We start from the raw sequence: 16,412 nt of genomic DNA, 5'->3' as shown, positions 1-16,412 counted from the left end.
TTACCTCTCGAAGCCTGGTTCTGCGAGTTCTGCTGTTATCGTCGCTGTCTGCAGACTGGGCCTCGGTCGACAAGTAACTTCTCCTCTGCGATAACCAAAACTTCAAAGATTAGTCGCAGAGTTCAATCGTGTGCAACCAGGCGGTAAGTCTGAAAACACCCACTTCTTTGTAATCAATATTTTCCCCAGAAAAAAGTCAAGTCTTTAAAACTATGAAATGACATTAAAAATTTGAATATCGTGCAAAAGTTATAATTTTGATGATTATGATCAAATTCAAAATCTCCGAAAATTAGAATATTACATGAAATCAATAAAAAAAAATGGATTTTAAATACATAAATGTCGGCCCTCTGAAAAGTATAATCATGCATGTGTATATAGTTATATATACTAAATATATTAGTTTCACCTTTTAATTTGAATTACTGAAATACACAAACTTCTGCACAATATCCAAATTTTTCGAGTTTCACCTGTAGATGAAATATGACATTAATGGAAGTATATGAAATATGTAGCAAACAAAATATGTTAAATCTAAAGATGTCCTGATTTAGTCTTTTGTGCCCCTGAACTGGTTCCAAATCACTTCATTTTGATTATCTGACCTATTACTGATGTGATACATTTCCTAGAGATAGGCGCATATTTCAAGTGCCTTAAAGTTATTAAAATCAATTGAATTTATATGCTTGACAATTGAATATCTCTGCAATGCATTAAGAAATAAAATGCCTGAATCTAAACTGTTCTTTAAAGTTTTTTTGGCTACACTTTATTTAAAGTTTCCATGTTACAGTGCAATTACACATTTAAGTACCGAGTAATATTGTTTAACTACATGTACTTTTGTTTTAACCTTAGTTGCATATAATTATGCATAATTTACAGTTATTACTACAGTTACTATAAGTACCGAGTAATATTATTTAACTACATATACTTTTGTTTTAAGCTTAGTTGCATGTAATTATGCATCATTTATATCATTTATTACTACAGTCAGTTACTGAATGCAACGTGTAACAAGGACACTGTAAAATAAAGTTTTTAAAAAAAAAAAATCATTACAAAATAAAGTAAACAAACTAAAAAAGTTTATGGCTCCTATCAATTAATAACCATAGGTCTTATCTTAACAACTTCACTGGTTTCCATTACAACTGCAGCAGTGGTTTGCATTGTTAAAAAAAATAAAAGAATAAAAAATAACTAGAAATTAAAAATAGCTCTAATCAATTCCACTTAGTGCAGTATTACAGAAGTAAAACTAGACCACTCAAAATGAGTAATATAATCGCAATTCCACTTCTAAGTGGTGTACCGTCTTGGTATTTCGTGGCACTGCTAACCACAAATTATTAAAGGGATCGTTCACCCAAAAATGAAAATTATCCCATGATTTACTCAAGCCATCCTATGTGTACATGACATTCTTCTTTCAGACAAACACAATCGGAAATACAGTATATTAAAAAATATCCTGGCTACTGTGTGCGTCTGTAAGAAGAAAATGTATGTGGATAAATTTCACTTTTGGGTGAACTATCCCTTTAAGTTATTGAAGGTCAAACCCTTACATGTATATGTGTGTATCTCTGTATACAAATATTATCTACTACTCTATTACATTCTATTACTCATGTCACGATTCGATACATATCATCGAAACTGAGAACCCACGATACAATATTATTGCGATACTCCAAGACATATGGTAAAAGGTTGACAAAAAATAAACTGTTGATTAAAATGCTACATTTGGTGTTACATTGTGTGTGTAAATGAATAAGCTTGGACTTGTTGCTGGAAACCCAAAGCACAGGACGATAGAGACGCCAGAATAAACATATTCATGATTATGAAGCTGGAAACACCGAATTATTTTAGACGAATATGCTCACACTCTTTCACTGACTAGATATATTTAAAATAACGTTGGCCACTTTTTACTGGTAACATTTGGCATTATCAGGACCCACAAATATTGCATTATTATACATTATATTCAACATTATATAAATAGCAGTTTAATGTAGTACTACTGACACTGTAATCAAACAGTAATTTTTATTTTTGATACTAAACACACTACATTTTCTCACTATCCACCATACATATTGTTGCATTTTGTATCACAATATATATTGTGACAACGCGAATTACCATCCATCCCCGTGGAGAGAGTGGCATGCATGTTTGTTTAAACGAGCTGAAGATCTGAGAGACGAGTAAGTGTGCAAACACTGTGAGAACTATAGTTGTGAGCGCTCACCGTGGCTCTGAGCATGGAGCTCTTCCTAGTGGCTCTCTTCAACCTCTCGCTGCTGCTGGGAAACGAGAGAAGGCCGCTGGTCTTCCTGTAGTGCCCTGGCCAGTGCTTGTCCTGCAGCCTGGGTCTCCCTGGCCTCCTCCTGACCCCGAGGGGTTTGGGGCCCGGGACGGGTCTGCAGGGGGCCCGTCGCTTCACCTTCACGTCCCCTTCTGTTACGGCATGAAACTGAGATCCTGAACGGGTTTCACCAAATAGAAAGAGTTAGAATTTTAAAAAAAACACAGTAACACTTTATTTCGATGGTCCCTTTTGAAGGTTCTGTCGACTGGAAGTAAAGCCACGTTTCCACCGCAGGAACTTTGGGCTGGGACTCGGTGTGTTAAGGGTCTAGATGAAGTTCTGGGTAACTATTTCCCCCTCACAAAAGTCCCTGCTCGTGAGGTAATGCTTTTTTCTAAGCTCAGGAACTTTCAGCGGTGGGACTCGGGCGCTGAACATGCCGATTGGTTGAGCTCATGCCGCATTTTGATTGGCTGACGACTCCACGCAGCATTTTATTTCAACCACCATTTTTTAAAATCTGTTGCAGTGCGTGCACTAACAGTTCGAATCAACAATGGAGTTGATTAAAAAATACGACTGATGGACCGATGACATTAAGCTTAAGCTTAAACTCAGAGGATGAAATCCAGCGGGAACCGTAATCCTACATCACCGGACTAATTTGCCAGGTCTGGCGCGAAAAAAGTTACTGTGACAAATTGTCCCTGGAAATTTCGATGGAAACGGGGCTTGACTTTGCAACTACATGTCAACTATCTCTCATTAGAGTATTAGTAAACTCTCCGCTTAATATCTGCTAACTCTTTATTGTTAAGCTCCCCCAAAAGACATTGTATTGACTATAAGAAACTACATGTCAGCTCATTCTAACCCTAAGCCTACCAGTCTACTAATACTCTACTAATACTCCAATGAGAGTTAGTAGACATGTAGATGCAATGCTACTTATAGTATAACTATACACTATAGTTATATAATGTGTTTATCAAAATAAAGTGAAACCAAAAACATAGCTGAGTTGTGTCCATCACTGTGCTTTTTGACGGCCTTTACCGTAAAGTTCTTGTCGTTCCCGCTTGATCTTCGCCTTCTGATTGGCTTCCAGTTTGACCACAGAGAAAGGGGACGGGCCTGTGACCGAGAGATCCCTCAACGCCGAAACCTTGATCTCGCGGCCCTCCTCGCTGGCGTAACCGCCCTCCTCCTCCTCTCCCTCTGTTCCGGGAACAGGGCATTTCAGTGTGGCTGTTCACATCTGACTTTAATATTTATAAATATCCAAACATAATATATTGGAATCACTATAAAGGAATGGTTGCAGTACAAAATCATCTTGATCTAATTTGGAAATCTTCCTGTGCAAACATTTGTACACCATATGAAATAAGGAGTTATAGTGTTGCAGTCAGATTTTCTGGGCGCTTAAGTAGCAAGTAAACTAGACATCCATGCGAACAACTTCATATTCTGCTGGATTTACATCAGAAAAGTAATTAGTATTTAAAACATTTACTGACAGAAATTTCTAAAAGTCTGCACACATTTTCCTGCAATTTCAGAAAATTTATGTAACTGTTCGCAAATCTATTTTTTCCCATGCTTGTCTATTATTGCGATATTAACTATTTCATATAAATCACACATTAAGATTTATTTGTTAGCTTGGTCCAGGAAGAGATTGTCTGACCAACATGCAAAGTAGACCGGACAAAAAGTATGAGACTAACACACACATAAATGCCCCCACTCCCATGTACACACACACACACAACAATCTTTTCTCACTGCCTCTAAGGGCACATGCACTCAATTAAGAAATATTCAAGAGATCAACGGCATTTGTGTGAGAGAGAAAGAGAGACAGATATTGACACACAAACTGTGTTGAATAATTGTGAAACATTTGAAAGCTTCACTAAGGCTCTGTTTATACCCGGTATTAAGATGCGTTTTGGTCAATCGGATCACAAGTGGACGACGCTAACCACAGGTGTAAACGGGGTGTAAAACATTTCGAGCTTGTCCACTCGAGGGAGTTGAAAACACATTCAACCGGATTGCTTTCATAGTGTAAACGCTCATGTGATCAAACCACCGTAAAAGACCGTCTACTCTCCATCTACTGACCTCATGCGTAAACATTATGGGAAGAGCTCTGGCCAGACGCGGTTTAAACTTTGTCGGCTGGAGACCCAAGTTTGGTTTGAAGATGAAAACATACCAAGCACAGTGTTCTCTCACCATTCCTGATTTCTAACACACACTCACAGCGTTCGGCTGGTCTTGCAGGATATCAGAGCAGAAGCTAAAGCGTCGTCTCCGTCTACGTGTAAATTACGTGAGCTTATTTTGTCCATTAGATCGAAAGATTTGAAAAAACCCAACCATAGACCCTCCCCTCGAAGAAATCAGGACAGAAGTAATTGAAAGTGGACAAAAGAGACGGATTAAAACTCCAGGTGTAAACGGGAATGTGTCTCCTTCGTCCACTTGTGATCCGATCGACCAAAACGCATCTTAATCCCAGGTGTAAAGAGAGACTAATCTTTTCTTACTCTTCCGAGACGAGACTCTCACCTTGCTCAGAGGACTCGCTCTCCAGAGGAGACGTCTCCCCGTCCTCGTCCACTCCCGGTCCCCTGGCCTGCGGGATCCTGGACCCTGGCAAACACGCTGCTGATCCAGGACTTTTCTTCCTTTCCCTCTTAACTGCCACAGGCTCGTGCCTCTTCCAGCACTCCTGTGTCCCGCTGTCCCCACTCGTGGCTGGGAAAGAGCGCAAGACACAATCACGTACATGAATGCATAACTTTATACTATATCTGAAAACAAAGCATGGTAACACTTTATTTTACAGTGTCCTTGTTACATATGTTACATGTAATTACCATAGTAATAACAGTAAATTATGCCTAATTACATGCAATTAACCATAAACCAAATCCTAATCCTACCCTAACCATATATTAAGTACATGTAGTTGCTTACTTTTACTCAGTACTTAAATATATAATTACACTGTAACAATGAAACCTTAAAATAAAGTGTAACCCAAAGCATTGCATTTGCAATTCGCAAAAGTCCATAATTTAGGCAGAAAGTTTCGATACCAAGAGTGTGCATTGCATTTTGGTTATTCTGACTACTCAAGCACCCGACCGATAGACTTCATCACTTCTGGCATCCTGTGGTGTGATGCTGCATTTTTAAGATGATTCCAATTAGGGATGCACAATATATCGGTCACCATATCGGTATCGGCCGATATATGTTTATTTTTAATGCTATCGGCCCGATAAGAAAATGTGACCAATATATTAAAGCCGATAAATAATGGATTATTTCCTTCAGCTGAGACACTTCAGATGTGCACTGTTCAACATGATGGTTTTGAATTGCTTGAAATATGATTGGAATCACTTCGAAAAAGGAAAATACCTCTGTCATATTGGCTAGATACAATTAACATTGAATGAATTATAGAACATTATAATGTATAATGTATATAATGTATTTGGCACATGGTTCTTAATGGTGAGACTTTTGGTTTTTGTAAGCAGGCTCTCAAAAATGATATAAAAATTTGAATTTAGATTTATCGGCCGATATATCGGGTTTCAAATATAAAGAATTATCGGTTATCGGACGAATTTTTCATATTTGCATCGCTAAAAAAGCTGTAAATTCTAAATGACTATGATATATAATGATATTTTCATTGTTACATAATCTTAGCTTTGTCTGTTAAAGCCAAATGACACATGATATGACACCGTCATGACGCCCTCACTGAAGATGCGTTTTACCTGTATCGCTCAGGGTCTCGGACTCGTTGGCTCCGCTGAGCTGTGAGGAATCTCTTTTGGAGTTACTGTGGCCAGAGTACAGGCTCTTAGAGGACAAGGAAAACTCTGGGTCTCTGGAAGCAGCTCCAGATGTGTGTCGTCCACCTGAGACCTTCTGCTTCAGATGAGTTATTTGTTGATCAAGGGTGCTATTTTTCCTATAACACTGCGACTTCATCTAAGAGAGAACAATAGGGGTAGACATTTTGAGACCCACATCAAGACTTGTTCTGGGCTACTTTCTGATCCCTAAAACTCACACTGTTCACATCAGAGTTTGAAATTAACTTTTTCACTCAATGGCCAATTTGGCTACTTCATTTCTTATTCAAACTAAATCCTATCATCCATCTCCTCCCTTCCTCTTTCATCAAACATTTATTTTAAGTGGACAGATCAATACAGCACAAAGAACATCAGAAAAATTTAGGATGTTGGAAAATAACAATGTCTTTTCTGTTAACCAAATGCTTTTTAATCTTTGCTATTGCTTCAATGCAAATGAACAAGCGTGCCATAATTTGTTGCATATTTGTTGTATTATTTGTTGCGTGTGCATTCAAGTAAGTCAGATATGAGCAGATTCTGCGCAATACACTGTACTTTATATATCATGATGGCTCACGAGTATTTGCGCTAAATCTGGCAGATTTGGCTTATATGAACTTCCCCAGCAAAGTGAGTAAACATAATAAGTAACCCGTTAAATTGACTAGTGATTTAACAGCGTTCCCCGCCACAGTTGATTTTTACCCCTGGAAACCCTGGTTTCAAACCCTGGTTCACATCTCCAAATCAATCCAATGGGAGCAAGAGAAGAAAGGACAAAGACACTCGTGTTTAGAGGACTGACCTGTGAAGAGCTGAGACGGCCAAACCCTCGATTGGACAGTTTTTTCTTCTTCTTTTGAGAGTCTCCAGCTCCCCGATGCTCCTCTGCTAGTGGACTTAGCCCCGCCCCCACCAACCTGTCAATCAAACAACAGAAGAGGCTGTTACAGACTGTGCCGGTGGATATTTTGATTCTTCCCGTAAACCATTTATTCATATCGGTTACGTCATTACCGCAGTGTCTTTTTTGTGTCATTGAATCATTCACTAAGTATATTTGTTCAAAAGTGTTTTGTGACTAAATCAAGTCTTATTATCATTTAATAAAACTGATTTCTGCACTAGTGACTACAAAACAACCTTTTTTTATTTTGTCAGCTTTTGAGCTTGAATTTTATCAAACTATAGAAAGAACAATACACAAATTAGGATATTTCCTCTGCCATTTTCTTTTTGTGTTACTGAATGAATGATCCTGTCAATCAAACAACAGAGGACGCTGTTACATCATTACCGCAGCGTCTTTATGTCATTGAATCATTTACTCAGCAGATTTGCTCAAAAGTGTTTAGCAACCAAATCAAGTCGTATTATCCTTTAGTAAAACTGATAACTGATTTATTTATTTTATTTTGACAGCTTGAGCTTGAATTTTAACAATAGCATACACAAACTAGGATAATTCTTCAGCCATTTTCTTTCTGTGTTAAACTGAGGCAACGTTCACACTGTCAGTTCAAATCCGATTGTTCGTGTTTCGGCAGCGACTTTCCTATAACAAAATCTGACGTTTACATTTTACGTGGCGTGCGAAAGTCACATTAACCACGCGAAATCCGATCAGAGCGGTCAGACTGAAACGGGTTTACAGAAATGTGATTTGAATAGGATTTCAAACCACATATGGATGTAGCTTGAAACTGATTTGTAAAAATCCCATTTCATGTGATTTTTTGCTGTTCACAAAAGCTAATTCTGATTATTCTAATTCTCGGATTTGGACTAAGTCTGAACGTAGCCAGAATTAATCATTCATGGCCTCTATAATTTAGTCAAAAAGATCCTGAGCCACAAAAATGTCCCAATTCGTTCAGCGCTGCTCCGTCATTCAGATTTAAAACCGTCTCATTGAGTGATAGTTGTATTTGCTCAGCAGGTCCAACCAATTAAATTCTCCTTCAGAAAGCACATTATTTTGCTGTGTGCGTGTGCAATAACCAGTCTTGAAGTCAGGTGCTTCACAGCAAACAAACAAACAAAATACAAGACAGCGATTTGTTCACTTAAAATACTCAGTCTCATTCATGACAGAAACGCCTCTATAGCTCAGGCAGTGTCTGTATGAAATGAGAAAACAAGAAGAGATCAGAACAAATTGCTCTTCCTCTGATGAGTATTGAAACCGTGAAGAAGAAAAACGCATGGTCTCCACACCTCACGCTTGAGGAACTGTGATCAGACAGCAGTTGCTGGATAAAAAAAGCCCAGTGTGAATTATCAGGGACGATTCCCGCTGCAAAAAGGGGCCGGTTGCTTTGAAAAGAAAGAGCGAGCCATTTGAGGGCACTGCATGTTTGACGCTATTGTTCTTGGTGAATATCAGAGCCCTTGAAGTTGTGTTTCCATATCAGCGAGGCTCTGAACGCAGGCTTGGAGCAAATGCCCTTGAATTTCCCTGGAAACCTGCCCGACAGACCGAGCGCAAGACCGACGGCACACAGGACAAAAGATTCCCTTCCATCCTCCAGCAAAAGAGACGAGCGCTAGTGTGCCGTCACTCACACCAGCCGTTTAATCGCTGTTAGACATCTCTGGAGAGGCTGTCTTTGTGGAAACCTAATTGAGATTTTGTTTGCTGTAATGTGCTTCTGCTTATGTAGTCCCAGAGGGAAATGCTGTTTTGCTCTGAGCTTGCTTTTTTAAAAGCTCAGGAGACATAATGGAGATCTCAGTTGTGTTTCATTTAAGTATAAACTCTGCCTCACACCAAGAACAGTTACAATAAAGATAACTACATTAGCATCCATACCAACTGACGGAAATGTTCTGTGTATTATAAGTGTGCTTTTTATAAGTTGTCGGCCGTTTTAAGTCGAGTGGATTCAGATTGGCTGTAAAAATCGTTCTGAAAGCGATTCGAAGAAAAGCATTCCTCGTTATCGCCTTGGGCTTTCCAATTTTTACAGAATTATGACGATCACCAAAACGAGTTATCGTTATTATTACTGTCCTTGGTGTGAACATGTACTGCATTGGTGTAAAATCTTGTGAGTGCAAAGAAACGACGGACAATGGAAACTTGGACACACGACTGAACACACTAGGACACGGTGTAATGGTATCGTCCGAAATTTATGTCGTGTCAATCACGTTTACACACTGCCTACGAAACTTTCTTCCGTCATAAAAAAATTCGCACCGGGTTCGATTTTCTGCATTTTTCGCACCCGTAGCAAGCATTTTGAGAGGTGTTTTGACAATTCGGAGCCACCGTACATTACAAGCGAACGCCAAAATCCAGAACTGTTCAAGATCAAATGGTTCACGGAAATTGCTGGTCTTGTTTATAATATGTGGCTCCAGTATCACTAGCAAAGCATCAAACTGAGCCACTGATTCCTGAAGTAAACTCTGAATCTCTCCGGATAATCCCGCAGCGAACTCTCCTTCCTCTCTACACAAGCTCAGGATTAGATGGATTGACCCAATATTTCATCTTTCTTTTTCTCTTTTTGAGAAGAGAGAGAACAACAAAATCATCCTCACTGCATGAAGACTCCATTTTGTATTGTTTTACGTTTTTTTTTCGCAACAGATTAATCAATGCGCATCGGACTCAATGTGCAAGGTTTCTGTGCGGGATTAATTTTTAGGATAACGCATACGAAAATTTCGGACTCAGTGTGCAAGGACCTTAAGAGTAAGAGTATCACAAAGCATTGCTGAGATAATTCTGTCTCTACAGAATTTGATGAGAAATTATTAAATTCATGTTGAGATACCCAATGCTGAACTTCACAAAATCTGAACTCACTTTGGGACATCATTTAGATCTCTTCTCAAACTCAAGAAATCACCGGGGTCTTTTTCCCAGGAAAAGTCAATGTCTCCATTTGATCTTCATTCAAACTCATTGGTGTCTAGGGAAATTAAAGAGATCTCTTGCGATTTTTCTTTCCTTGCGGGACAAAATCAGATCAGCCGCGTTTTGTGCTGGGAATGCATCTGTGTCTATTGACGCCAATATACTAGTGTGTATATGTGCACACAGGAATAGTTTGTGTATATGTTGGTGTTTGGTGATTGACAGGCAAGGGGACAGAGGCAGCAATGGAGTGTGTGTTGTTTCCCCGTGAGGTAGACCGCACCGCGCAACGAAACTGACAAACACAATGTGACACGGACCCTCCCCTTGGTACGCGCTCAAGGTGGCTAATTAAACAGAGCTCTCTCGAACACACACACACACACACACACACACACACACACACACACACACACACACGTGATGTGAGCTAGGGTTATACTGACCCACTGCCCTCAATCACAAGAGGCTAAATGAAAACCAGCAAGTGACGATGTCTCAGCATGGCGTCACCCGCACCAGAGAAAACACTGAACGTCTGCTAATGGTGTCACACTGTAATACCCACGAGTGACAACATACACTACCATACAACAAACCAAAACAGCACATTAGCTATGAGGATTGAAAGAATTTTAAGGATTCAGGTTCTGAATCTGATTCCACTTAACCAGTGATTATAGAGAAACAAAATAGTTGGGATCACTTTCAAAATTATAATTTTTTCGCAGCTGTTGAACGATAAAACACTGACAGCAAATCAGAATCCACTCGAATTTCAGGCGAGCTTAGAATAAACAGACCGTTTTCTCTTAGTTGGCTGGGACGCAAATATAGTTATCGTTATAGTTTAGCCCTTTAGCGTTGTTTTTTAAATCTATAAAACAGAAAGATATGACTTGTGTGCACATGGTGGCAATTTGTCTGGATGACATTCTTAGCAGAATATATGTGCATATCTTTAAAGGTTTATAAACATCTCATTCAAGAAATTATGTATTGCAGTATATCTGCAGTGGATTGTATGTAAAGGCACTGGTTAGGATTTTTGCAAAAATTAAGGTAGATGCAAAATTTTTTCAACAAGTCTGTGTGTTGTAAAAGTAAATCAAACTTGTTGAAAAGAACTGGTTCACAATTTCCAATCCTAACATACACCAGCAAACTAAAATTCTCCACAACAGTAGCTATGTTTCCATCCAAAGTTTAACTTATGCGTAAAATTGGAATATCGCATAAAACATTTGCGAATAAAGCACTGTTTACATTCAATGTTGCGAATTTAACTTATGCGCAAAATTGAAATATCGCATAAAACATTTGCGAATAAAGAACCATTTCCATCCAAAGTTGCGAATTTAACTTATGCGCAAAATTGGAATATCGCATAAAACATTTGCGAATAAAGCACTGTTTCCATTCAATGTTGCGAATTTAACTTATGCGCAAAATTGAAATATCGCATAAAACATTTGCGAATAAAGAACCATTTCCATCCAAAGTTGCGAATTTAACTTATGCGCAAAATTGGAATATCACATAAAACATTTGCGAATAAAGCACTGTTTCCATCTAAAGTTGCGAATTTAACTTATGCACAAAATTGGAATATCACATAAAACATTTGAGAATAAAGCACTGTTTCCATCTAAAGTTGCGAATTTAACTTATGCACAAAATTGGAATATCACATAAAACATTTGAGAATAAAGCACTGTTTCCTTCCAAAGTTGCGAATTAGACTTATGCACAAAATTGGAATATCGCATAAAACATTTGCGAATAAAGCACCGTTTTCATCTAAAGTTGCGAATTAGACTTATGCACAAAATTGGAATATCGCATAAAACATTTGCGAATAAAGCACCGTTTCTATCCAAAGTTGCGAATTTAACTTATGCGCAAAATTGAAATATCGCATAAAACCTTTGCGAATAAAGTACCATTTCCATCCAAAGTTGCGAATTCAACTGTATATAATAACTAATAAATTACTTTATTGCGCAATAAACACGATCATGTTATCTTGCTTTCTGGGATTTGGTTGGGATTTCAGTCGTGTAAGAGAGTTCTGGAAGGCAATTATACTGAACCACGTTGGCGACAGACTTTGCTCAGACATTTCAGAACAACCAAAACAGCATTTCAGATGCTGAGGGAAAAAAAATCGGTCCACTGGTTGGTCCAGTTGTGCCGTCCCATCGCACAGTCACATAACTTTTTTTATGCGCATCGAAGAATTCATTCAGTAAATGCGTTTCCATCGTAGTTTATGCAAATTTTCTTATCGGACAAAAAATGTATCAGACTAAATTAAGCGCATACGTTTTTTATTAGCATTTTTAGAATTTGTGCGCATCTCGGCGTTTCTATCCAGCAGTTTTGTTTATGCAATATCCTAAAATGCGCATAAAAATAGGTGGATGAAACATAGCTAGGGACAGCCATCCTGACCAACGAAATTAATAAATAATATTTAATAACATTATAATATCACTGTTAGGGTTGGGAATCGAAAATCAATTCAAATTCTAAAATCTTATACTCGGTCAGGAATCAGATACTTGTTATAAAATAAAAATTTCGATTCCTCTTATCGATTCCTTTGTGAGCATTTCAATTATGACTTTAAACCATTAGAGCACGAGACGCTTCATTCAAATTTAAACCTTCAAAGCGCTTACCGAAAATGTGATTTTAACTAATTTAATTGATTTGCTTTTTCTTTACTTACTGATTGTTTACTTGTCTTTAATAATGCAAGAAATTTACATTAGTTAAGGTAGTTGTTTTTCTAATGGTATTTTAAACCACAGGCAAACATTTCTTGCATTTAGTGTTCTCCAGCCTGTAGATTTTTGTTTAATATTGATTTTTATTTAACTTTATTTTGATATTTACCTAAACAGAGTCGAAATCGGAATCGTTAAAATTCAAATGATACCCAACCCTAATCACTGTGCATAAACTACAGTTTATATTAAAAGTGATTTCTGCTGAAGAGTAAGTATGCTGCACTGCCTCAAGCTCAACAGCAGAAAAATAAATAAAAAAATCAATTAAGCAGGTATGTTTTTTATGCGCGCTTTTTTTAATTTATGAGCATCTTGGCGTTTCAATCCAGCGTTTTTTTATGCGATATCCTAAAATGTGCATAAAAATAGGTAGATTGAAACATATCTAATGACAACCATATCAGCCAGCCATCCAGACCAATGAAATTACTAAATAATATTTAATAACATTATAATATCACGGTGCATAAATAACATTTTGTATTAAAAGTGATTTCTGCCAAAGAGTAAGTATGCAGAGCACCGCCTACCCAAGCTCAACAGCAGAAAATCCAGTGTGATGTTTAACACAATGAAGATCAGACTGCTAGACTGTTAAACGCTGCTAGACACACTGCCCTCTTTTATATACAGTAGACGAACACACACACACACACACACACACACACACACACACACACACACACACACACACACACACACACACACACACACACACACACACACACACACACACACAGTGCCCTGGGTGTCACTGTCATGTGGACTCACATCGAAGCAGCTGGTTGGCACGAGGGCAGAGGCAGGCGAGCGGAAACAGACACGAGGTGACATGACAGAGAACACAACGAGAAACAGAGATAGAAAGAGGTTTTAGGGGGTGTTTGGAGTGTCAATAACCCACTTCAAACCTCTAAACATTGACAGATCCTCCGCAGGCATCGAGGAACACAATCACTCATCCTGACTACAGTCAAGACAAACTCCACAGTTCTGGTACCAAAATCTGAACAGGCAGCGCACCAACTCACGGCGAAGCTCATAAGTGACTGATTTGGAAAGCTTAGCACTGGAAACAACTCACACAAACAAATAGCACATTTCATAAGAAACACATGCGAGACTCAACTCATGATCCGAGTCCAATAGAGTTGACGTTAGCAGCATGCTAAGCTAAAACCGTGAAACATGAAACATGGTGTAAAAAAATGCATAATGCACATATATTAAACATAGTCGTCTTTAAATTAGATTAAACTATTATTATTGATAAAGTTTGGTATTAAATGGGTTTCTCATCTCATAAATCTCTGATGATTTTGACTGAGCTTTTCAAGTATCTATCAAACACAATTCTGCCTGAATCACTTTGTACCACAATGTATTCAATTACTGTGGCGAAAGTATTTTTTGCAAGGGTTATTATAGTAACAACAATTGTTGGTTACACTTTATTTGGTAACACTTTATTTTACAGTGTTGTTGCTACATTATTGTTACATGTACTTACCATAGTAATAACAGTAAATGATGCATAATTACATGCAATTAACCCTCAACCAAATCCTAACCCTATAGTAAGTACATGTCGTTGTTTAATATTACTCAGTACTTGAATATATAATTACACTGCAACAATGACACCTTAAAATAAAGTGTAAACATTTATGTATTTATTTATTTCAACCCTTTACTAAAGAGTTATGATTAGGGTTTGGTTTATGGATAGTTGCATGTAATTATGTATAAATATTAGTAATTACTACAGAAAATACATGTAACATATGTAACAATGACACTGCAAAATAAAGTGTTACCCAATTGTTTTACAGATTTATGGTAATCTGATATAACTATGGTTACCATGGTACATCTTTTGGGGAATGTTGCTTATTACATGTCCATTAAGGTAATTACAATAGTAGTAACTAATTATAAACAGCTCCACAAAATAATACACGTATTATGTGTTGTTCATTAATAGCAATTCCATATGTAATTACACATTAAATTGAAAAATGCCCAAGACAGAAAGCAGCTGCCAGTTTATATTTATAAATACAAATTAGCACACCCAGACACACATGAATTAATTGCAGTGTAAGTATGCATATCATCGTGAACCGGCCTGCGCAGACCCAAGTGCTAAACGACAGGAATCTGTCACATTCCTGGCAGTGAAATAGATTAGGAGAGAATTCACAGTGCTCTCATTACATCCACCCCCCAGCGGTGCTGCCATTCACATCACCATCGGCAGACACAACAGGTCTATTCACACACACACACACACACACACACACACACACACACACACACACACACACACACACACACACACACACACACACACACACACACAGTGTATGTAGAGGAATTTAGAGGTGCAGTGTGTAATTTAATTTTTAGCGGTATCTAGTGGTGAGGTTGTGAATTGCAACCAACAGAAGTTACGGTGGCCGACAGGAGATGATGTCGTCGTCTGAGACAGTAGAGTTAAGCCAGTTCAGCAATAAAGTTTCTTTACAAAGATAAATGAAAAAAATTAGGTTTACATAATTATTCAGTAAAACGATATGTTATTGCGAACATTATTGTTACTTGTTCATCATTAGGCGGGTTTCCATTACTGATTTGCGCAAAAGTTTTGCACTTTTTTCTAAATGTCGACAAAAAACTATTGCGAATGATGCCGTTTCCATGAACCGATGTTATGCGACTAAAACTCTCGTGATAAATCATTCCCAAAATCATGGCAACGGATGTTGGTAGGTTTACGTAGATCCCAGCCACTGCACTGGCCATTATTTTTAGTTGAAAGGAGACGTGTGTGTGTTATCCAATCATTAATGTCAGGAAAGACTCTCATACTGAGAGTGGCACATGTAAGGTGTTTCTGGGTGTTTCTCCCTCATTTCTGCTTCGAGGTCTTGATAGTGGCATTTCTTTGAGGTTTAGAATCCAGTATTCCTGTAATTCTTTTGTGAATTTAATAAAGAACTCTGTGTCGTATTCTGTTCAAACACACCGCGTCATCTACGTCAGCGTTTGTCCCTTTAGGGCTCCTGTAGAAACATGTGGCGCATTTCAATTTAAGGAGACCCGCGGTGTGTGTCGATAGAAATGGCTCATTCGAAGGTAATAAAAACATAACGGTTCATTATGTAAGGTCTTTTATACACCACTGAAAACATAGATATGTATATGATATTGCATTTCTGTCAACAGATCCTCCTAAATATTGCACAATGCACCTTTAAGAGAGTGCCTATAAACCTGAATCATGCAAACAAACAGTGAAACAGTGTTGATACGGTGGGGTTTATGTGCTGTGTGTGAGAGGCATGCTGAGAGGACAGAAGAACAGGAGTTACTCACTTCACTCGTTTCTGAGGCTCACTGAGGGTCCCGGAGCCAAGACCAGGGACTGATTTTCGTTTGCGTGGTCTACCAGGGCCTCGACGTGCTGGACTGCGAGGAGTCTCCTCTTTCCTGAAGGAAAACATGGTGAACTT

General features: G+C 38.2%; 1 protein-coding gene across 4 annotated transcripts in view; it reads right to left on the bottom strand.

The window, feature by feature from the left end:
• The window catches only part of bahcc1a (BAH domain and coiled-coil containing 1a), a 132,838-nt gene that overhangs the window by 21,003 nt on the left and 95,423 nt on the right, over positions 1-16,412 (bottom strand). For all 4 annotated transcript variants that reach the window (XM_077230656.1, XM_077230658.1, XM_077230657.1 and 1 more), the window contains 7 exons: positions 16,276-16,389; positions 7,040-7,154; positions 6,148-6,364; positions 4,919-5,107; positions 3,395-3,556; positions 2,279-2,511; positions 5-85 (listed from right to left, as the gene is read on the bottom strand). In XM_077230656.1, the coding sequence (XP_077086771.1) occupies positions 5-85; positions 2,279-2,511; positions 3,395-3,556; positions 4,919-5,107; positions 6,148-6,364; positions 7,040-7,154; positions 16,276-16,389 (1,111 nt within the window). The remainder of the gene's footprint in view (positions 1-4; positions 86-2,278; positions 2,512-3,394; positions 3,557-4,918; positions 5,108-6,147; positions 6,365-7,039; positions 7,155-16,275; positions 16,390-16,412) is intronic.

The sequence above is a fragment of the Siphateles boraxobius genome, unplaced genomic scaffold (assembly GCF_051911475.1).
Source record: "Siphateles boraxobius isolate OS27281-9 unplaced genomic scaffold, OSU_SipBor_1 15, whole genome shotgun sequence".
NCBI lineage: Eukaryota > Metazoa > Chordata > Actinopteri > Cypriniformes > Leuciscidae > Siphateles > Siphateles boraxobius.
Note: the sequence above shows the minus strand (reverse complement) of the source record. Positions and strands in the feature narration are given on the sequence as shown.